The sequence below is a fragment of the Sceloporus occidentalis genome, unplaced genomic scaffold (assembly GCF_023333645.1).
Source record: "Sceloporus occidentalis isolate IW3139 unplaced genomic scaffold, rSceOcc1.0.p SCAF_235, whole genome shotgun sequence".
NCBI classification, from domain to species: domain Eukaryota; kingdom Metazoa; phylum Chordata; class Lepidosauria; order Squamata; family Phrynosomatidae; genus Sceloporus; species Sceloporus occidentalis.
Window position 1 is genome coordinate 656,388 of NW_028317215.1, and position 23,754 is coordinate 680,141.

Here is a 23,754-nt window from a genome sequence, read left to right on the forward strand (position 1 = left end):
CCGCTAGAATTCTAACGCAATTTTCCATAGGGGATTGTGGGCAATGAAGAGAATTTTCCATGCTGGGCACTGAATGGACGTCAGGCCAGGAGAAATACATTTTAATAATGTATAAACGTACAAAAAGTAATCGTTTTTCCTGCGGTCGGTTCAGTTATTTTTATTTCAGATGGGTCTGTTTCCCTTTAACAACAAAATGTTTGCCCAGCGGAATTTCCAACAAGGATGGAGAAAACAAATCGTCGGGAAACGCAAAGCCGGCGGGTCCGATTTCCATCTCCCAGTATGCCGGCTCGTTACACGCGGCGTGATGCGAGCTAAAGTGCCGCGACAGCCGGCATTCCCGGAAAACGGGGTTATTCTTCTACGTTACGGGCTTAAACCCGACGGGCCAATGTTTCAGTGATATTTCTGATGGTTTATGGATATCTGCTGGGTGTCGCGGCTCGTTCCATGACATATACAGTTTCCAAAGCCTGCTACAATGTTACCTTATTTATTATTAATTAAAAGGTCATTGCGAAATGTCATCAGATCTCCTCGTTCGTGGATCTGTGAGGTCTCACGGGGGTCTGCTTACTAATACTTGGTTAGAATGTGCTACTGGCTCTCGTGTTCTAGATTCGGTTCTATCTCTGGATGATGCGTCTCGGAGGCTGTAGCCGTCATCGTCGTTAGATGTTCTGTTAGCTTCTTCTTTCTGGATACGCTGTGTATCTATGTCCTTCAGTAATCATATACGTTAACGGGTAGAATAATCCTTCGTACCGCGACCGTCTCGTCTGTCTGAACGTTCTATCTTCTCTCTCTCGTTGTCGGTTAATGGTTCTGGGCTTAAAGAACGGGGATCAGATTTGCAAACCGTTGGCTGGGGTAATTTGAGAGAGAGAGAAGTGAACCGTGGTGCGGAATTGGCAGGGTGTCTGGTGTCTCTGCTTTCCTGCTTGCACATCTAACACTGCGCTGAACCCGATTGACGTCACAGAGGAAGATTTGATCTTTCGGAGTCGGCTGCTGACGCTTCGCTGCCTCGTCTGTGGTTTTAGCGATTCTCTTGTCTATCGCAGACCCCGTATAACCCCAAAGCATTGGTGTACTTTTTTTTTTTTTTTTTATAATTCTTTGCAAGAAATCTTTTGAAAGCCATTATAAACCGCAAGCAACAAACCTCTGTAAATTGCATACCTGCCAAGTGTCCCTGATTTATGAGGGACAGTCCCTTTTTGGGTCTCAGGATGTCCCTCTGTTCTAGGAGCTCAGAATGTTTGTCGGGTGTGAGGGTATCACTGTGCTCATGGCTGTTTTGAAAGATTGGGAAGGCGCCGTCATATATATATATATATTTTTTTTTAATATTTATAGTTAGATGACCTTTATCAGGACTGACCCTAAGCATTTGGGACACATGGTTATATATGTGTCCCGAATGTTTTAATTTAGTAATTCTGTACCTCCCTGCTGTCTACACCCAGATGAAAGTTACACGAGATTAAGTCATGCGCGTGTCATACAATCCAATATCTTGTTCCATCTTGTTCTGTAAATGAGGTCAGATTTATGCCCCCCCCCGCAGCCCCCCCGCTCTGAATACACGGTAAAAAAACAAAAAAAAACCATGAAATTGTTTCAATAATTTGGTTTAACTCGCTGAGTACTTGAGGGGTTTTATGATATGAACAGATAGACGGCTCCTATGTAGCTCTTGACCGTCTCTTTAAACAATGAAAGTCACTTTAATTTCATCAGAAACCAATTTATTTTTTTTTATATATTTTTTTTTTTATTTGCAGCATGTATGTTGGATGTTGGTTTCATGGTATAACATGCCTATTTTTTTCTTTCTTCACCAGATGATTCTTTGGGACTGGGATCTAAAGCAGTGGTACAAACCCCAGTATCAGGTATTTATTCTAAATAACAAAAATAAATTCTCAAAAAAAATTCTAAAACTTTTTTTTTTTTTACTTCAGTTATTTAAATTGAACGTCGTTGTCATGGGATCATGGGATTAATGCACGTGGAATTAAGATTTTTTTTTTGTCCTGAAGTTCTCTAAATTTCACTAAGGCTGCCTGAATTTAATAGCAACGTAACAGAAGAGAAATAACTTAATGGGGAGGAATAACCACGCAGATTCTGAGAACAGGGTGTTAATATGGCTGCTCACGTGGTATTCATGTGATCTTTAAATATTATTGTATATAATTCCCAAAAATGTACAGATTGGGAATTGTGACCGATCTGCTTTAAGGGGATAATGAACTTGATGGAAAAACTCTGATCGTTTATTTACATTATTTTTTGCAGAACCTTTGAGTTGAATAATGTAACTTATTTTTTACTAATTTGTGCTTCATAACCCCCCCCCCAAATAAAAGCCCATGTTCTTCAAGGTCTGTTTGATTGGATTCAAATTATAAGTCCCTTAAGTGAGCAAAAGGGGAGAGATATCAGAGAAAGGAGAGGGGTTTATTCACTAAATATGGGGTTTGTGAGATCTACCATGGCATCCACGTGTCCTGGATTAATTAATTGATGGGCTACAAGGACACAATGGGTCTCTGGTAACTTGGTAGCCCTCATAGGGTCATGAGGACTAAGTACGGACTTTATTAATGTTGACACGGTGGGCCACTGTTCCGAATCGTGTAACCCCTGGCATCCTTTGACTTCTTCCAGAATGCTGGAGGTGGAAGCGGGGTGGACCTTTCAGTCTTGAACGAAGCCCGGAACATGGTTTCTGATCTTCTGGTCGACCCAACCCTTTCTCCGCAAGTTGTCTCCTCGCTTCGTAGCATTAGCAGCCTGATGGGGACTTTCTCAGGTTCATGCAGACCCAAAGTAAACCCATTTACCCCGTTCCCGGGCTTCTACCCGTGTACGGAAATGGAGGATCCGATGGATAAAGGAGAGAGAAAGTTCCACAAGGTAAAGCATCTACAAAGATCGTAATCCAGGGGCTGCCGCTGGTAACATGGGGCTCTTGCATCACAACTCCCATGAGTCTGTCAGGCTGGACAGAGGCAGCCGAGACTCATGGGACTTGTAGTCTGATAATTTTAGGGGGTTTACAAAGAGTTGAGATACTTAGTAACCGCAATGCCCCCACTTAGTCATATGGATAACATGGCTCTATATGCTCTCCGCTGTAAGCTCCTCTCTCCATCCCACAGATTTCTGCCGTTAGGGGTTTATGTATCATCTTTATTTAGAGGACATATTGGGGAGAAAAAAAGCCATTGGCCTATTAACACTTTAAAAACGTATAATACTAGTCCCAATGGCTTAATGAAGGACAACGATGGCTCTGGCTTTCAGCGTTTGATTGGCGAGATCTGTATTGGGCTACAACTTTTAAGCGTTTGATCACAGATTCTGTTTCAAATTCCTTTCTTTCCCTCTTTCTTCTCTGAAAGATTCTGGGTTTTTATTTGCTGAATAATATTTGTCGGCGAGTAGAGACAGCTGGTTGGAAGATACGTGGAGGTTTTACTCTCCTCCTTAATGATTTCGTTTCTTCTGTTACCTTTTGAGAACTCGCCTTGTCTTCTCTGCTTAGGGTCTGAACAGTCGGAGCAGCCTGCCGACCCCCCAGCTCCGGCGAAGCTCGGGTATCTCTGGCCTGCAACCCATGGAACTTTCTTCTTCGCGGTGGGAGCGAAGCAACGGCAAACGTCCTTACCAGGATTACAGTAATTCAAGGTGAGACTGAAGGGCTCCTCGTTATTCATTTCAATGGAGTGGTCGCTATTGTTACATAAAACGCGACATGCAAAGTACATGTTTGGAAGTGAGACGGTAAGAAGAAGATGGAATCCCCACCAAATGTTTTTTCTGGGTTCCCACCATTCCTACGCAACCCATGTCCGAGAAAGGAATCATAAAGCTAACTTCTCATTTCTCCTCGGCAGACCACATAGGGTCGCACAAACACAAAGTAAACCATCGCTGAATGAAAGCTGCAGTTCCGTCCTCTTATAGTTTGGTGTTTTTAATAATATTTTTACTCTGTCCATCTGAGATATTTTATGATTATTTTTCCTATATTACTAGATAACAGGTATATTTGGTGGGTCCATATTCTTATTATTCTTATTATTATTTTGTATTTATTATTTTTTATTTATATAGGGCCAACAATTTACGCAGTGATTCTTACAATACGTATTCAAGGGGAATGACGAGACTAGAGAGGGCCGTACTGGTAGAACTAAGGTCACCCCTTTGAGCACCAACAACTATAATAGTAACAGTAGTTCTGTGACCTTTTCTACTAAAGCTGGTTTATTCGGCAGTAAGTTCTTTCCCCCGATGACTGTTGTGCCGTGTCATGCCGTGTCATTTTTGGAGCCAAACATTTACGTGTCGGGGGTCCAGGAGACGACCGGTGGGGAAAATCTGCAGACTGTGGGCGGCTTGTAAGTGTGAGACCGGCCAGCAGAGGGCAGCCTTGCACAGCATTGTTATTAATGAACTCGTTACATTGTAACCTCGTTAACAAGCACCGTTTAGTAGTCATGGATTGGTCCCTGACGACGGTTGCAAGGAGGACGAAATATCCTCTCAAACAAGAAATAATACTAATATTTTTAATTATTTCGAATTCCTGCTTAATATATTCTTTGGTATCAATGAAGTAGAAGGTAAATCTTTTCTGGGGAGCCGAAAAGCAGAAACTCTGTGTTTGTCGCTGCCCTGTCATTTTGTAATATATTGTTGTTTTTTCCTTAATATACTCTTATTTTCTTCATTTAACCAGCCAAGGATCTTATCCCAATGGATCTTTCAGCTCTAACCTGCTCACAATACCAAAGCAAAGGTCATCGTCGGTGACCCTGACGCACCACATGGGCCCCAGGAGAGCTGGTAAGATACTGATACTGACTGCTGCCTGTAGAGACTGACTTATGACATCATCATCCGGTGACACCGGCGGCAGGAGCATTAAAGAAAGTTCTCTGCTTAGAAATGCACAAATCTTGCTGCACAAGCCTACCAAATATAATATGGTGTACATAGGGAACCCCGACACCTGCATTTTATATAAAACAGAAGATAAATCACATTTGCTGTGACGGAAACAGAAAAATACCCTTGGTATTTAGGATAAGCAGCTGCGATCTTTTTATGAATTTCCAATATAAAATTCTGCGAAAACTACGTTATTTGTTAACCCAAGTCTGAACAAAACTCGTAATGATATAATTCCAGCTCTATTATATTCTGAATTGGGGTAAAATCCTGGCTTTTTATTCGCCTCTCAGAATATCGCAGCTGCCCACGTTGGCTCACAGGAGTCTCGGCGCTTTTAATGAAAGGAAAGAGGTTGTTTCTTTGGTTCATAAGTAAAATAATTCATTTTTTTTACTCTTTTTTAAGGTACCTCTCCGAGCTTGAGTCCTGTGAGTTCTCCCAGCCACGGATCCTCCGCGTTCAGCCGATCGCCCGTCGAGTTCCCGGACACGGCCGACTTTCTCACCAAGCCAAGTGTTAATTTACATAAACCTGTGGGACATGCGATAAATTCTCAGGAGCTCCAGCAGCAACTCAGACCAACTTCGAGCCATATTTGTAACAGGTGACGAGTTTGCTTTAATCTTCCCTTTTTATCCTCTAATATGTATCAATACTTTGCAAATTGGTGACGTCGCTTGGCCGGACCTTCATTGAGAGACCAAATAAATTTAAATTCTTTATACCGATCAAATAAGCATTTCCATAATAAAAATTGTATTTATTCATCCCTTAGCCCCTTCATGTACGGGCTCACAATGCATTGTTTTTAATGGGTTTAAGGACAACCCATTGTCCTTAAGGAGTTAAAGCAGATTTTTTTTATTGATTTTTTTTTTTTTTTCTGGGGTGTTGCAATGAAATGAATACATTCATTGGGCTAAAAATCTGGGTTAAATGAATGATTGTCAGCCTTTGAGACAAACCCTCGTCTGGAGAAATCCCTCTATAACATACGGCCTCACCACTGAAACGCATATTAATGTACTTTTTATGTATTATCTATTCATTAATTCTGTAAAAAAAAATCAAAGACCTGATCTTTTAGGAGAAGCTGCAGCTCCAGTGCTGCAGAGCCCCATAGACTCGAAGGCCGGTAGTTACTTTGTGACAGGTGGGCGGTGAAATGCGCTGCGGGGGGTAAATGAGACCTCCAGGGAATTGTATAAATAATCTGATGACGTTTATTAGTAGGGAATATAATCCTCGTCATGTAATTTGTTGTTTTTTTTGTTTTTTCTTAAATTTACATTTTTGCATTTTTTTGTTTACCTTCCAGTTGTGGTCGTCAGTTTTTTAAGCCTCTCTCAAACTTTGAAATGGGAGAAAACAGTTCTCTGTCTGGTGCAGAATATCAAGTCAGGAAACCAGGTGGGGAACGCGTGAAAACCATGTTCCATGTCTGGGGAATTATAACCTACCTCCCAAATGTCCCTGTTCAGTTTGGCCAGTCCCTTTTGCCTCTCCTCCCCTGATTCCCCTCTTTTCTAGGAGGTCAGAATGTTTGCTGGGTATGAGGGGATCGCAGGGTTCTACAGCCCTAAAAGCCCCGATAATGTGTATAGAAACAGCAGGGAACGGTTTTATAAATCAAACGGGGCAAATAAAACCTAAATTACATCCCACACACAGACATCCACTCGCGCTAACACCGTACATCTGGGTAATCACCGTGGGGAGGTCTGCAGGGTAATAGTAAAGACGAAGCGTTATTAAGACCAAAAGAAATAGCACTTTTTTCTATTTTAAAACAGGTGAAAATGTCGGCGGTGCGGCAGAATCTGCGCATGCGGACAAAAACCAGGACAAATGGCTGCAAAAAGACTCCAGAAGATTATCTGGAAATCACGAGCAGCACGCGGACGAGACGCGCAGCAACCAAGAACCAGAAGTGAGTTCCAAATGTGTTTCGGTTCTGATTTGCGAGGAAACTGTCGCGTCGTGTGACACGTAGAATTATTTTCGTAATTTGGTTTTATTTTGAGTTATTTCCATCATAATATCAACGTCCATTTTTTTCACCTTCGACAGATGAAGGAAGAGTCGTCGCTTGACCTGCTCATCGAAGATCAGGATGCGTTATTGGAAAAATTGGACAATTGGAATTTCCCAATATTTGATCTAATGGAGAAAACCGGCGGGAAATCTGGAAGAATCTTGAGCCAGGTGGGCTTCTATTTCGTAGCAGAAGATACAAAATTATCAAACAGTATTTGACAAACGTTTCATGATCCATCCGGTTATTTTTAAGGGGGACGACTGAAATTTAGAATTTTTACTCAAAATCTGAATTTTTTGTATTTTTGTGAAGAAAAAGTACTGATTTTGCACAGCAATTAAAAATAAATAAATAAATGAAAAAAAAAAATTCTCCCCTGATTAAAAAAAAATAAAAATAAATAAATAAAAAAAAATTCTCCCCTCTGATAAAAAAAAAAAAAAGGAAAGTAATTGGAATTATCTTGAATTCCGCTACATAAGGTTTATGTTAATATCGCAGAAAAAAGCTTTGCCCAGAAAATGTTTAAAGTTTAGTTAAATTTGATCCGCCGAGCACCTCACTATCGATCACTTTATGTCATCATCAATGTTTTTTAGTATTTTTTTTAACCAATAACTAACTTTTTTGGCAGCGCTGTCTTCCAATAAAAAGGTTTTCTACAAAATGATCCAAAGCTGCTGAAGTAGATTGTTGAGGTTTCGTGCCAACGCCGTGGCGATGAAGTAATTTAACTCTGAGATTCTGAAATGACTAATCTGAGGTCTTTCGAGGATCCCTGAGGAAGTAATTAGATGAAAAACACGATAACTTTGTTAATGAATACTTCTTTCACGAGGCTCACGTTTAACCATTTTTAAGCCAGAGTCACGGGTTATAAGAGGTTAATGCAATTTCAAAACTGCAGCTCAATTTAAACATATTAATTGTAGCTGATCTTTCGTTATGTTCTTTCCTTTGGGAGTTTAATCACATAAAAACCACATTAAATTTTTCAGTTGCTATTGCAACAGCCCATCAATACGTTCTTTTGTGTCACATGACAAGTGTTCCCATGAATGAGGCTGTACTACAAAACTAATCATCGATTAGCCTTTTAAACTTAAACTTGGATCAGCGAACACAACGTGCCTTTGGAACACAGGAGTGATGGGAGTGATAAAGGGCCATTGGAACACAGGAGTGATGGGAGCGATAAAGGGCCATTGGAACCCAGGAGTGACGGGAGTGATAAAGGGCCATTGGAACACAGGAGTGATGGGAGTGATAAAGGGCCATTGGAACACAGGAGTGATGGGAGTGATAAAGGGCCATTGGAACACAGGAGTGATGGGAGTGATAAAGGGCCATTGGAACACAGGAGTGATGGGAGTGATAAAGGGCCATTGGAACACAGGAGTGATGGGAGTGATAAAGGGCCATTGGAACACAGGAGTGATGGGAGTGATAAAGGGCCTCTGTACTTCTATGAAGAGATTCCATTTTACACAGCAAAATGCATCACAGCATTAACCCCGTCTGAGCTGGTTTTCCGATCCATTTCATGTTATTTCCATGGATACAATTTGTATATATTAAGCTCAGCTGACAGCCCATTTTGAGTTTTATTTTTATTTATTTTTTCGTTTAGTGAGGGTAGCAAAAGATTTTGTAAGAAAGGTACATTTTTTCCCCGGCACCAGTCCGTTAGGATCCTATTATGTGATTGTTGCCTGCGATGTTTATTTCTAACCCTTTATTTATGTTTTTTGTCCAGGTGTCGTTTACCTTGTTTCAGGATACGGGGTTGTTTGAAATTTTCAAGATCCCAGCAGACAAATTTCGGAATTTCTTCCAAGCTTTAGAAACCGGATATCGTGATATTCCATGTAAGTTGGCCCGGCGAGGCTGTAACGCTTGATGTTACCTGGATGGTTCCATTCTTGGAGCGTTAGAGCGTTAGAGCGTTAGAGTTACCCAAAACCCCCAAAAAATAGGTCTGCGATAGTGACATCAGACTGAAAAACAAAAACGTAGAAACCCAGAATACGCCGGCGGATCGGCCCCATCCGGCCCCCGTCTAGTCGCCTGTTTCTCCTGCTGTAAAGAGTCAAACCTTAATCAGTCGTTGGTCTCGTCTTAGATTCAGGAGCCGTATGTCTATCCTATGCATGTTTAATACCCTCACTGTATTACCCTCTACCACTTCTGCTGGGAGGCTGTTCCACCTATCCATATGCCTATCCCGCGCATGTTTAATCCCTTCACTGTATTAGCCTCTAAACCTGTATTCGTTAAGACCATGTTAACTATATAAAAAAAGTCTTGTTACTTGCTGGGTTCTTCTTGCTGACCGGTTGTCACAATGTGTCCTTTGTAGACCATAATCGTATACACGCCACCGATGTCCTTCACGCGGTGTGGTACATGACAACGAGGCCAATCCCGGGGTTTCAGGAACTCACCTGTGATGACGCAGGTAATAATTTAATGTCGTCGATTCAAGCCGCCGATCTGTGGACGGAGATCTTTCTCGGGCTCCGTATTAAAACAGAAAAAAGCTTTTTTTTGTTGTTGTTTTTACCATTTTGTAAGAATTGTCGATGGGAATATTTATGCACTGAAAACATCGCTACCAAATGAGCCTGTTGGCCGTAAAATTCCATAATTTTTCTATAGGGTTAATCCATGAATTTAAAATTTAGTAAATTATAATTATTGTAATCAGTCATTGTAACTGCACGAATGTGGATAATGGGGGCTCTAGAATCGTGGCTCCTGAGAGCTGCTTAAGGCGGCTATAGGTAGCCTCTCGTTCACGACAGAAAAAGTTTCCTTTATGATTAAAAAAAAAATTAACAAAAACAAAAAAACACTGTAAAGATTTCCTACAAAGTAACAAACGCAGTTCAGAATCCGTGGGGCAATGTATCAACAAGAAGACTGCTAAGGATCGGGGTTACTATAGGGAATCGCCTTACACCCCCCCCCCAGCTTGGGTCCGGTTAACCCTTTGTGTGTCACAGGCACACTCAGCTTGTCACCGGAAAAGTTTTTTTTATCAAATGACGAGGAAATGCTGACCTTTTTCTTTCTCGTCTGCCAACAAAGCGGCTTCACTTAAGCCCGGCTTCCTCTTCTGGACACCGATGAGTATAGAGAGTGCCGGAGTCAGCATGTTTCCGTCTATTGCGGTACATTAGGCTAATATTTCTTTACATAATTAGCAAATTAAACATCTCGGACTAAAAATATCTCCGGGTTAAACCATTTCAACTTGATTGCAGTAGCTTAGAGAGAAAAAAACCGTAATCGCTTGTAATAAGTCCGGCCTCAAATACCCTAGTTTTGCTTAAAAAAAAATAAAAAAAAAAAATAAATATATACCGTATTTGCTCGATTATAAGACGACCCTGATTATAAGACGACCCCCCAAAATCTGAATATTAACTTAGGAAAAAAAGAAAAAGCCTGAATATAAGACGACCCTAAAGGAAAAAAGTTTTACCAGTAAATGTTAATTCATGTAAACTATTTTTTTAAATAAAAGCTATGATTGAGAAAAATATTTTATTTGTTTTTATTTCCTTGTATTTTCCAACCTGTCCCCCAGTTACGCACATCTGCCCCCAGGCTTGCCACACCAATATGGCACTGTGGCCCATGATATGCCTTTTAACCCTCTATATGCCACTGTGCCCCATGGTATGCCTTTTGACACCCTATGTGCCACTCTGCCTCCAGAAATGCCTTATACCCCTATATCCCATTCTGGCATTTAGGGGGTTAAAATGCATATTATGGGGCAGAGTGGCATATAGGGAGGTATAAGGCATTCCAGGAGGCAGAGTGGCATTAAGGGAGTTAAAAGGCATTGTATAGAGCACTCTGCCTCCAGAAATGCCTTATACCCCTATATGCCACTCTGGCATTTAGGGGGTTAAAAGGCATATTATGGGGCAGAGTGGCATATAGGGAGGTATAAGGCATTTCAGGAGGCAGAGTGCTCTATTAAATGCCCCCTTAACGCCACTCTGCCTCCTGAAATGCCTTATACCTCCCTATTTGCCACTCTGCCCCATAATGTGCCTTTTAACCCCCTAAGTACCAGAGTGGCATATAGGGGTATAAGGCATTCCAGAAATGCCCTATGCCCCCATTTAACGCACACACACACACACACACTTACCGGTGCACACACACACACACACACACACTTACCGGTGCTTCCAATTTCCTGCTGTATTGCCGGGGCAGCTGGTTGACGTCTCCTTCCGCTGCAGCCGGAAGGAGGTGTGGCTAGCAGCGGGGGTTGTCTGCGTCCGTCGCGGATACCTTCCCCGGCTGTCAGAGATCAGAGTGCGGGGAACTCTGATCTCTGACAGTCGGGGAAGGTATCCGCGACGGACGCAGACAACCCCCGCTGCTAGCCACACCTCCTTCCGGCTGCAGCGGACCCCCGGCAGGAGCACCGGTAAGTGTGTGTGGGGGGGGAGACAGGAGGATCCAGGTCCCCTGCAGCGGTGCGGGGGATCTGGATCTTAGTCTCATAATCAGACCTCTATTTGAGGTCTGATTAGAAGACGACCCCGATTAGAAGACGAGGGGTATTTTTCAGAGCATTTGCTCTGAAAAAAACCTCGTCTTATAATCGAGCAAATACGGTATATATATAAACCAATACATTAGGTAGAGAGGACCCGGCTCGCAAGAGCTTACAATCTAGTTGGTCAGTTCTAGTGTTGTCAGACCCTTGGAATGTAAGGACTGTAAGAAGCGCTACGTTAATTATCGGCGCCGTATAAATAGGGCGATAATGTTTCTTATGCTGCGGTTGATGCCGGCAGTTGGCGCGATGCCCTGCAAGGGCACCCGTTAAAGCCGCAGACGCTTCCAAGTCTTGGTTTTGCAGTTCTGCGCAGGAATCTCTGGGTTTTTCTGCAACTATCTTGGCCAGAAAAGAGGCAAACTTTGTATCGCGGCCAATCGATTTGCAAAATCCCGTTTGTATATCGTGGGGGAGGAAACACCTTTTTCTCTGTATTTTTAATAAATGCGGGATTTAAGAGTCTTGTTGACCAGAGAACACAATCCGCCATCGAATGGATATTTCCTATCGACCTGTGAACATCTTAAAAAAAAATAAAAAAATATACAGAACCTCCTTCAGGTATTATCTCTGATCAGTGATATAGAAAAAGTAACTATGTTGCCAAATTGTAGAAGTTTGAGCAGGAACATTCCGTCGTTTGCTACGCTAATTGTTCATTTGGCCAATTGTTCATATAATATTATTATTTATATATATTCACATATATTATTATTCATATATATATCAGTATATATTTATTATTATTATTTATATATATTCATATATATAATTATTAATATATATATAATTTTTTTATTTTTTTGGGGCGGAGAAAGACCTAAAGCCAACATAATTTGCTTTAAAGATGTTAATTCGTAGCTGGGGGTCATGTACTTCTTACCCTCTTTTGATGTCTTATTGGAGTTTCTGGTGGAAGCTCGAAACGGGCTGTCCAAACGGCCGACCCTCTCGCCGTAGCTCTCGCAAGCCTTTCCGGGATGCTCGTTGGCTCTCCGGTGCTGTTAACGCATTACATCATCATGGTTTCCATGCAGAATATTAAACATCCGTAGAGCGAAAAGGTCTTCCCTTTAGATGGCGTCGCCATTGGGTGATGGATGGGCGCTGCATCTGCGTGCGGAAGTACGGCCGCCCAAAGCGCTTCTAAGACAGAGAAGGAGGGATACGCGGCACAAAAGCTACTCGTTGGCGGACGGGAGGTTTCTTGTCCCGGTGTCTGAAATGCTTTTCTAATTCCGAGTCGTCTTGGCTGCAGTTGCTGGCTGATCGTAGTGACGGAGAATGTTATCGCGCACGTTTAGTAATATCAGTCTGTGCTTCTGCATTTGTTTGGAATTTGGTTAAAAAATAAATACAAGTACAGTGATTATTTTTACTGAGTTGGTTGCGAGGAATCGTGTTCCAAAACACAGGAGAACTTGGCCAACTTTATGACATAGACAAAAAAACAAACAAAAAAACCATTGTTACCGGCCCTTGTGAAGAGGTCAGAATTTACCGACTCCAATCAGTGCGATATTCACATTATTACATACGTTAAGTGTTTTGGTGCATAGAAATTCAACTTAAATTCTATATTAGTTGTTAGAAGGCTATATTTTTTTTTTTTCTCATATATTTTGGTTTTCTTCTAGATCCAGATAACGAGGGCGGACCGGCGCACGTCTACCTGTCTTCAAGGAGCTGTAACTTCATGGACGATAGTTATGGCTGCATAGCTGCAAACATCCCCGCGCTGGAGCTGATGGCCCTCTACGTGGCAGCTGCCATGCACGACTATGACCACCCTGGACGTACCAACGCGTTTCTTGTGGCCACAAATGCACCCCAGGTATAAACGCTTCCCATTGTAGTGTTGGGGGGGGGGGAGTCACAAAGGATTTTGCTGCTTTAAAAAAACAAAATAACGTAATAACAAACACACAAAAAAATCCTCCAATCAAAATATTTATTTTTAGTTTTCTCCTTTTTATATGGCGCATGTTCCTCTCAAATAGTCCACGACTTCTTTTCCAGATGAGTTCTCCCTTGTAGTTAATAGTTTGTTCTCGCGATTTCACGCAAACACTTTTCCCTTAATGACGGTGCAGGGAAAAAGACTGGGATAGCTGTGGGGTGCAGTTTGGGAGGCTGTCAGCAGGGGGCTATGTGGGGTTGTCGGAAGCCAAAAGAGAAGAAAGTTTTTTTTTTTTTTTATTATTTCATTTTAAAATAAAATACAGAGAACATTGATAGGGATCATGACATACGTAGAGGGGTCAGGTAAGGTTATTTTAGCTGTTCTGTATACACGACCGCTCCAAAGTTTGGAGTCATTGGAACACAGGAGTGATGGGAGTGATAAAGGGCCATTGGAACACAGGAGTGATGGGAGTGATAAAGGACCATTGGAACACAGGAGTGATGGGAGTGATAAAGGGCCATTGGAACACAGGAGTGATGGGAGTGATAAAGGACCATTGGAACACAGGAGTGATGGGAGTGATAAAGGACCAATGGAACACAGGAGCGATGGGAGTGATAAAGGGCCATTGGGACACAGGAGTGATGGGAGTGAGAAAGGGCCGTTGGAACACAGGAGCGATGGGAGTGATAAAGGGCCATTGGAACACAGGAGTGATGGGAGTGATAAAGGGCCTCTGTATACAATAGTTATTTTAATGGCCAAAACGTGCTTTTCTTTCGAAAACAAGGACATTCCGAAATGACCCCAAAGTTTTGAACCGCTGCGTTCATTCCAGTGCATCAGATGTCACTGATTAAACTACAATGTACACAACAGGGTAATTAATTTATTGGATAAATACTTTAAAGAAGTAAAAAAAGCAAAATGGACAATTTCGTTTTTCACGGGGTTGGCGGACGCCCGATCCGTCCTCCTATAGAACGCGTTTTATTGTAGCTGAATATACGCGGAAATAGATTGATTATTCTCTTCCAGGAATCACTGCATGGGTTACATTTGTTACAGCAGATTACATAGTGATGTCTATTAACCTTTTAGATGCCAGTTGTGTTTAGAACCTCGCTAGTCTGGCGCCCAATGAGTCAAGTGGCGTAAGATTGAGAAAAAGCATTTTTTTGTCCTAAAACTTGATTCCCCCCCCCCCCTTTATTAACTACTTTTTAAGATTTTCTAATCAGACGGGAAATCCAAACTTCTGTTACCAGAGACATGTCCGGTGCTGCGTTCGTTTCCAGTTGATTAGAATGCACATAACGAGAATTCACCCTCATGTATAATACGATTACAGTGTATCAGCTGAGTGGAGTTTTAATCCAATTATAAAGATCGATTTGACAGGGCTATGAGGGAAGATTGGGAAATTTTTCAGGGCAGACATTAAGGCTCCTAAATTGATTTAACGTTGAATTATTAGACTAAGAAATATGTTTTTGTTATTAGTGCTTTTATATTTTTTGGATTATTTCTTCTGTTTTCATGAAGATAATTCATCAAGTCCCTTTTATAGAGATGTAGAGTTTAGAATAACTATTGCAATGTGCCTGAAAACAACCCTACCGGATATAGATGGATATAAATATAAAGTGTATATGTATCTATTATTTATTATTATTATTATTATTATTATTTATTTATTATAATTTTTATTAATAAGAATAATAAAGTAATAAATATAAAATATTTTATTATTTATTCTATGACATCAGAACATGTAGTGCATGAAAATTATCAAATGAGACTTAAAAAACCTTTTAAAACCAACAATATGTATCGAGATGCTTATGATTAATGAAGATTTTTTAAAGATTTTTGTTTTGTGGCACATTTGATTTTGCAGCGCTATGGAATATGATGCCGCTATATAAAACAATAAATAATAATAATAATAGTTTAATGCACTTCCTTCTTGGTCTGTTGACACGTGGGTCATGTGACATCATTGCATGTCCGCCGTTTAAATCATGGATCGGGAACGCGTGGTGCCAGTCTGGTAGCGTTCGTCAATAAAATGTTGAGTTAACAAAAAAAAAACAAAACCTGGAAATTAGAATTTGTGGGAGACGGGTAGCGTACAGCCTCTAATTTTAGTGGAAAAATTTCTTTAATTTACTTATCGTGATGTTTTTTTTTACCAGAAATGTTCTGCTTCTAGTTGGAATGAGCATTCATCGCAAACTGAATTTAGACAATCGGTCCCTTTCCCAAACAATTTTCTGATGGACTTTACTGGAAAACCTCCAGTTTTTTTTTATTTTTATTTTTTCATAGGAAGCAGCGAGGGGGGGCATTAAATGGTCCTAATTAGAGCCGCCCAGCCAGGAGCCTTGTCCCCACGTTTCCATTCTCTGTTTTTAATCTTGTTTTAGGCCGTTCTGTATAACGACAGATCTGTCCTGGAAAATCATCACGCGGCGTCCGCCTGGAACCTCTTCCTGTCTCAGTCGGATTACAATTTTCTTTCGTATCTGGATCACGTGCAGTTCAAACGTTTTCGCTTCTTGGTCATCGAAGCCATCCTGGCTACGGACCTAAAAAAGCATTTCGATTTCCTCGCGGAGTTTAATGCCAAGGTTCGTACCCGTCGCTTACTTTATCCTTTAATAGAATTCTCTTCATTTTTTTTTTACTTCCTCTAATATGCACAACGGCCTCGGAAACATTAAAATATACATCATAATTTGGAAAATAATTACTATTATTATTAAAGTTCACTTTAAGCCTGGTCTAACTTTTTAATCTTGGAGAAACAATTGAAATACATTTATGAAATTTAATTTCTGTAACAAAAGTAACCACATTCATTATTATTTATTTATTTATATATATATATATATATATATATATATATATATATATATAAATAAATGAGAGTACTGGTTGTCACCGATGTGATCCACTGAGGTTAACCAATCCCAGATCAGAATCTCGCCACTTTCAGGTTACAAAGTTGCATCTAGATTGGGACAGCCAGTGGTCGAAGTTCTGTGAAACAACCATAAAAAAGGCATATTGAAAACTAGATTATACGATAACCTCTTGATCACATGACTGAATATAACATCTGGATTTGCCTACAATGTAGCAAGGTGGATTGTTGCCTCGACACGTTGAGAAAAGGGGTGTACAAACGTCTAATATATAGTAATAGAGATATTAACTGTTTGTGGCTGGTTTGGAAACATCCGAGATGGACAATGAGCCGGATCTATCCCAAGAAGCGAGGTCGCGGAGCTTTAACTTTTGCCTGTTGCTGTTAATATGCCCAACCGTTACCAAGTCGTTGTGTTACGAAGTCTTCTCGCTGACGTTCTGGTCCCCCCCCCCCACCGTCTTCCAGGTGAATGACGTTAACAGTAACGGCATAGACTGGAGTAACGAGAACGACCGGCTCTTGGTTTGCCAAGTTTGCATCAAGTTGGCTGACATCAACGGCCCGGCAAAGACGCGCGACTTGCACTTGAAGTGGACGGAGGGCATAGTCAATGAATTTTACGAACAGGTACGTAAATAAAAGAACAAGCCGTCCGATCGTGAAATGCAGTCCCGGTCACAGCTATGTTTTTAGTCTAGGCGGCAGTCAACTTTTTGAAAACAGCATTGTTTTGGGTTTTTTTTCTCCAGTGTATGGAAGGGGGGAGGGTAAGCTGACAATTCATAAAAACGTTGGAATTTTATTGACTTATGAGGAATAAACTTTAAGCACAAATTTAAGTGTAGAATATATTTTGTAAATATAAGGCACATTCTCTTTCTACTAACCGTTTGTTTTTACATCCCAGGGCGATGAAGAAGCGAGTCTCGGACTTCCGATTAGCCCGTTCATGGACCGGTCTTCTCCTCAGTTGGCAAAACTCCAGGAATCCTTCATAACCCATATAGTGGGACCCCTGTGTAATTCCTACGACGCGGCCGGCCTGCTGCCGGGAAGGTGGATCGACGAAGACGACGAGGTTATTGAAAGCGAGGAAGAGGAGGGTGATGATTTGGATTCAGAAGATGAAGACCTGGACGATGAAGCAAGTCTGAGTAAGTACCAAATCTCGCTTTTATATAACAGAAACATCTCGGATACACCGAATAACATTTTAACCCCTTAAGGACAATGGGCGGTCCCTAAACCCATTGAAAACAATGCATTTTTTTATTTTATTTTTTTTTAGAACAACAGCGGAGGAAGTCTAGAAGGCGGATGTTCTCGCCTCTGATGCACCACCTGCGGGAGAACCACAAAGTCTGGAAAAAAATAATCGAAGAGGAAGACAAAAGTAAAACAGAGACAAACAAACAGCAGAATGAAAATTCCTCGTTACCTCAATCCGACGAGATCCAGGTCATCGAGGAAGCGGACGAAGAAGAGGAACGGCAGTCGGGCGAAGAGAAAAAATGCTGAGGACGTTTTATTATTATTAATATTATTATTATTATTATTATAATATATATATATTTTTTAAGAGTGTATAAAGGGGAGCAGATAACCCTGTTTTCTCTGTGCTCTTCACATACTGTAACTTTGAAAGGCCTTAATACTGTGAGAGGATCCATGCTGCCCTCGCAGCTAACCCCCCAACTCTATGCACTTTCACTACGTGGGATATATAGACTTTATATTCAGACGTTGATTATTGTACACCTTGATGCAAAAGTCCTTTTGTGCCCTGATTTGGTAAAACCTTTACCACGTTCTAATGCTGCCTTTGCCGAAATACAGAGCTCCTATTTTCAATAAGGTACTTAACGATCATAAAAAAAAAAACTGACTTCTGTTACCAAAGTGGCCACCGCTTTTTTTGAATAGACTGTGAGTTGGAGGAACACGATACCCTTCTGAGGTTTTTCAAATCACTACTATTTCTCCTTTTTTATTTTTTTTTTTTTTGTGGGATATAAAAAAAAAATAGCTAATTAGTCCTAAACTGTTCTTTAAACTTCAGCGATTTACCATTTAAAAAAAAAAAAAAAGATAAAAAAAAAAATGGAATTTCCCCCAATGCATCTCTGTCCAATGCATTTTTTTTTTTTATTGCTGTGTATACTTTCCTTTTTTTTTTTTTTTTCATCCTGTAGATATTTTTTTTTTTTTTCTTTTTCTTTTCAGGTATACCGTGTCTAAGTTTTTATTCCGTTTTTTTGTTTGTTTTTGGGTTGTGATTCTGTGGTAGACCTCAAACCGACGGAAAAAAAAGCAAGTTTTAAGTGTTACAGCAATGAAGTGATTTTTTATTTTAGCCGATTGTATATATATATTTTTTTTTTCCACTCTTACTCAGGATTTGTAAGTAGTCAGATGTTAACGGATGAAACAAACATAATTCTCACACTTTTAAATAATAATTTTATGGGATGGAGCAGGTCCGGATAGAGCCTTTAAGCTGGAATGAGACATGCATCTCTTCCCAGCGTCGTGGAGAAAAACATTTCGTGCAAGGGGGCAACGGGGCAAAGAAGGTCATCTGGAAGGGACCCCTGGAAGGGAACCTGTTGCTCGTATGCATGTTTTTGGAAAGGACTTTCAAAGAGATAAAGCTCTATCCTAAACCAAATAATCAAATCCGCATTTCACACGTCGCAAAAAGGTAACCACTTCGAAACATCCAGTTATCGGCCCAACGGATAAACCGTGCGTCAAAAATCACTTTCAGCTTAAAAACGTTAATCCTTTTGGGTTTGGAGGTGCGCGGCATTCAGGCGCTCCCGTACTCTTGCACAGAAAAGGTTAATCTTTTTTTTTTTTTTTTTTTTTTTTTTTATGTTGGGGGTCGAGAGAGTGGGAGGCAGAGGATGGGTTGGTAACGAGGCTATTATTTCACCCCCCCCCCCCCCCCCCCCCCCGTCTTTATTCTCCTAGTCTTAGAATGCAGGGGGCTGTAGATTTAAAATAGAATTCTGGTGGAAAGGGATCTTCTTGATGTAGCAGCCATTGGAATGTTCGAGGTGATTGGATTGTTCCGCTGGCTGCTGTGGCGGTAAAAACCCTTTTCTACAGAACGTCCAAGTTTAGGCCGGAAATGTATTTTCCGCTAAGGCTATTGGTCCGAAGTCGTAAGCATTTCGAGGAAAATGTTTTATTGGAATTTGTTTTATACGCGAGAACGCGAGCGACGCCAATTTAAGAAACGTTGTTTGAAAATTAATTTGTTCATGAAAACAAGAATTAACAATTTAGTGATTTTTTTTTTTTTTTTTCTTTTCCAGCAATTCTTTTATTTTTTTTTAATTGTATCATCAAAATGTCTTTTGTTTCAAGCGAACGATTCCCTTTTAACCTTATAGTAATTGTCCAAAATTAAGCATTATATAAAAATGCTTTTTCTGCCTTTAAGGTTACGTGAGAAGTCGGCCCATGCGTTATGCATAAATTTAATATTTCTATACGAATTTCGCCCAATCGAAGAGTGGAAGAATAATCATGCAGGATACAGTCCTAAAAAAAAAAAACTCGTTAAAAAAACAAAAAGAAACCTTTACAACCTACAAGCCTTTTAAGTTTGTTTCGGCAGTCAAAGGGTAAACTGAATCACTGTCAAGCCTGTGTACTAAAACTCCCATGACTCTTAGCTAATCTGCTGAAAAACGACCCCTTTTTGAGGGGTTTATTGACCTGACCGTGTCCGATTAAATAAATATTTCAGCAATGAGGGAATTCAGCAACAGGGAAAGCAAAATATTTTCACCTATATTTTTTTTTTCAATTATTATATTGATTTATCCCCGAAAAATCTCTGACCAGGAACTTTAATAAGAAATGTATACTCTGGGGTTAAAATCATCTCTACCGAGCACGGTGTGATTTTTTTTTTTGGTGCCATTTGGTCACCGTACTAAATGCTCTTTAGACAGAGAAGGCGTGATGCCGTTTCAGGTATTTACACACTTTAATGTTTGATGTTTTGGTAAAACCCGGTTTGATAATTAACTAAAACACTTTTTTTTTTAATTAGAATATTCTGTGCCAAATGCCCCCCCCCCCCGCTGCCTCAATCACTGCTGCCCCCCCCCCCCCCAACCCACACGATGTGTTATAAGCTCCCAAAAACTTTCTACCGGTAATAAAATGTAACCATTTTAAACGGACTTTTACGGATTGCGGATTCTTACATTCCATTATTTGTTTCAGCTTCGGTGAATGAATCTCGTGTTTGCGGATGGATGGGGTTCTAGACCTTTCTGATAAAACATATTCATTAATAAATAGATTTTTTTTTCATTAATGATACGTGCTTAACCAGTTCTAACGGGTGGATGAGGCTCTTCCCACAAGAGCACATCGGTTTGCATTCATTTAGCGTTTCATGATTCATAATGTGAGGACATTGAAAGGGTTAAACGTATTTAAGTGGTTTGGTTTAACATCTATATTAATCCCAGATTTAGCTCATGCCCTGTGATTTTGCTCACAGAGAATCTACTTAAAGGTTTGTTCTTCAAGGTTTATCACCATTGTGAACAATGGTATGGTCCAACCAGAAGGCATGGTCCAACCAGCACCATATATATATATACACATAACCCTCGTTCTTTTGTTTACTTCAACTTTTGGCCATTGCGTGTATTCAGGCTGACCTGGGGTTTAACCTGAAACTAGCCATGAAGACAAAAGGGTTTAACTTGGTAAAAAATATATAACGTATGGACCATACTACCCCAGTGGTAATAGTTGGATTCATGGACGTCTTCTCTCGCACGTCTTTGGTGTGATTAGAAAACTAAACCCGATGTTCAGTAATAAGTGAGCAAATGTGGGTTTTACCCGTGATGGTTTTAATCTTGGGGGGCATTCTAGAATTATAAAAGTGTCACTTCACGGGCCCTCCGTGGTCTCTCTGCAGAGATGAAGACTTTTCCGGTCAGTCGAGACTCCTATTCATCGGCGTGTGTTTGTTGGCCGTGCCAGGAGAAGAGTAACAGGCAGCAGCAGGCATTCATCCTCCAGATATAAATATTTATGCCGAAACTGATTTGGGGTGGCCACTTTTTTTAAAAGGAAAATAAAATACGAGGTCGGCAGAATTTTTTTCTCCAGCTGTCACAATGGTCTTCGGATTCTACTAAAATCAGTTGGTGAAGTATGTGAGAGTAACTTTATTCCATCTTTTACATTCATTGGGCTAAATGCCTTTTCTTTGTCTGCCTGTACCACACAATACTGAAAATCTATATATTACGGGAAGGTGGGGGGGGGACACGGGGGCCCTACGAGAAAAATAATTTTCCGGCATTTATAAAAAAAAAAAACAACCCTTATCTGCAGAGCTTGATATTTGGGTGAGTTTCCCGGCTCAATCACCGCACTGAGCTGATGCTTTATGGCAATGCTAATGAAGTCCGTCCCTCCATAGACTTTAATTAGTCAGAGAGTCCGACTGAGGGATTAAGACTGAGCCTTTCTAGACTGGGCTCAGATAATAGAGTGATAACCCATACAAATGGCTACTATTGCAGCTGCCTGAAAACATTATGGGGCAAAAACTAAAGCTGGGTTAAAAAAAAACAAAAAACAGAGCAATATTTTTTTAAGCTTAATTTTAATTGGATACTAAGAATAAAAAGATTTTCTGTCCGGCAGTAACAACTCTGTCCAAGTAAGTACTGTTTGAGGTTGGGGGTCGTCTATTACACAAGCACTCACCACCCACTTTATTTAATACATCCTTTTTTTTTTTTTTTTTTTTTTTTTAAACATAAAAGATGATTCATACATTTCCCCGCGTTTGTCCCTTTAATGCAGATCTCTCATTGATCATTTTATGCTCAGAGCCAACGTATCTCTCCTTGGCAGGTGCCGGCTGAGTAAACCTGGCACATTGTTTGTTTTTACTAACATAAAACCCCATTACATCATCACCTGGTTTATCTGCCGACTCAGCGATGCCTCAAATGGCAATTTAGCATTTTTTTTTTAACTTTTTAATTCAACTGAGCATCATTACAGGGTAAATTATAAAAGCCAATTTTCTAATGGGATCTCAGAACGTTGTATTTTGTGAGCTTTGCTCTTCGGAATAGATGTGCAGAGACATTTTGATTTCTTTGTTTGATTTGTTGCTTGTTTCAGGTTGATACTGAAGTCTCTTCGTACGATCCAACCCGGGGAACAAGAACAAAAACTCTGCAAAATGTCCATATATTCCCGTTACCATTGTGCCTCTGAATAGTATTATTACCAAAGCATTCAAAATCATTAATAGTAGGGTAAAAGCTGTCGGGAGGAGAATCTTCTGATTTGGGGTGACCGTCCCTAAAGGGGAACCCTGCACTGTTTTCTTTTTTTCCCCCGTTTGTAATTTTTGCCCCGTAATGTTTTCAGGCAGCTGCATATTAGCCGTTTGTATCTAAGTTCTCGCTCTGTTATCTGAGCCCCGATCTACTAGACAAACACCCCGACTACTTATCATACTGCCTGTGAGGGACAATAGAATGGCTCGGTCTTAATCACCCAGATGGACTCTCTGACTAATGAATGTCTATGGAGGAATGGACTTCATTAGCATCGCCATAAAGCATCAGCTCAGTGCGGTGTTTGAGCTGGGAAAGTCACCCAAAATATCACATGACTGACAGCAATGGCCGCTCCAGGTCTGCAGATAAAGGGGGTTTATTAACATTGTTTCAATGACGGGGTCTCTTAATTTCTAAGCAGGCAACAGGTGACCCCTGGAATCTTTTGTAATAAGATACAATATTATGCCAAGTCAATTAACTGTTAATTTTAGAATAACATTTTTACTAAATTTTAACTGTTTAATTTCCACCAAAAAGCGACAAACCCATTTATGACAAAAACCTTTTAAATATATATATTTTTTATTGCACGAGACATTAAAATTAGGAAATAGTCATTTTTTAATATAAAATATATACTTATAAATATAAAAAGAACAACTAATTCCCACTGTATTACATAATATAGAAACCTTGGTTCTGATGTGGATAAAAAAAAAGCCCCCCCCCCAAAAAAAAGCCCAGCCCACGCCATCTATCCCCATCCCATATAAATGGGAAAATGTATATGTGTAATATTTTTTTTTCCACCACACAACCCCTCGATATATTTAGATATTTGGCAAAATATTAGTTTGGATCCTTAACTAAAGAAATTGATGTTTTAAGTCCTAGCGAGGTAGAGTTTCACAGAACAAGCCCATTCCGTCTCATCGCGGACTCCGGCCATCCTTGAGGTTTTCAGTC

The 23,754-nt window shown here is 40.4% G+C and overlaps 1 protein-coding gene across 1 annotated transcript in view; it reads left to right on the plus strand.

Moving 5' to 3' along the window:
• Positions 1-17,959, plus strand: part of PDE3B (phosphodiesterase 3B) — a 58,847-nt gene extending 40,888 nt beyond the window's left edge. The window contains exons 2-16 of the mRNA XM_089503554.1: positions 1,851-1,901; positions 2,680-2,928; positions 3,560-3,702; positions 4,760-4,866; positions 5,380-5,578; positions 6,293-6,384; positions 6,768-6,904; positions 7,045-7,179; positions 8,769-8,880; positions 9,372-9,470; positions 13,238-13,434; positions 15,936-16,139; positions 16,907-17,068; positions 17,349-17,595; positions 17,730-17,959. Coding sequence (XP_089359680.1) covers positions 1,851-1,901; positions 2,680-2,928; positions 3,560-3,702; positions 4,760-4,866; positions 5,380-5,578; positions 6,293-6,384; positions 6,768-6,904; positions 7,045-7,179; positions 8,769-8,880; positions 9,372-9,470; positions 13,238-13,434; positions 15,936-16,139; positions 16,907-17,068; positions 17,349-17,595; positions 17,730-17,959 — 2,364 coding nt within the window. The remainder of the gene's footprint in view (positions 1-1,850; positions 1,902-2,679; positions 2,929-3,559; positions 3,703-4,759; positions 4,867-5,379; positions 5,579-6,292; positions 6,385-6,767; positions 6,905-7,044; positions 7,180-8,768; positions 8,881-9,371; positions 9,471-13,237; positions 13,435-15,935; positions 16,140-16,906; positions 17,069-17,348; positions 17,596-17,729) is intronic.
• The last annotated feature ends 5,795 nt before the right edge of the window (positions 17,960-23,754 follow it).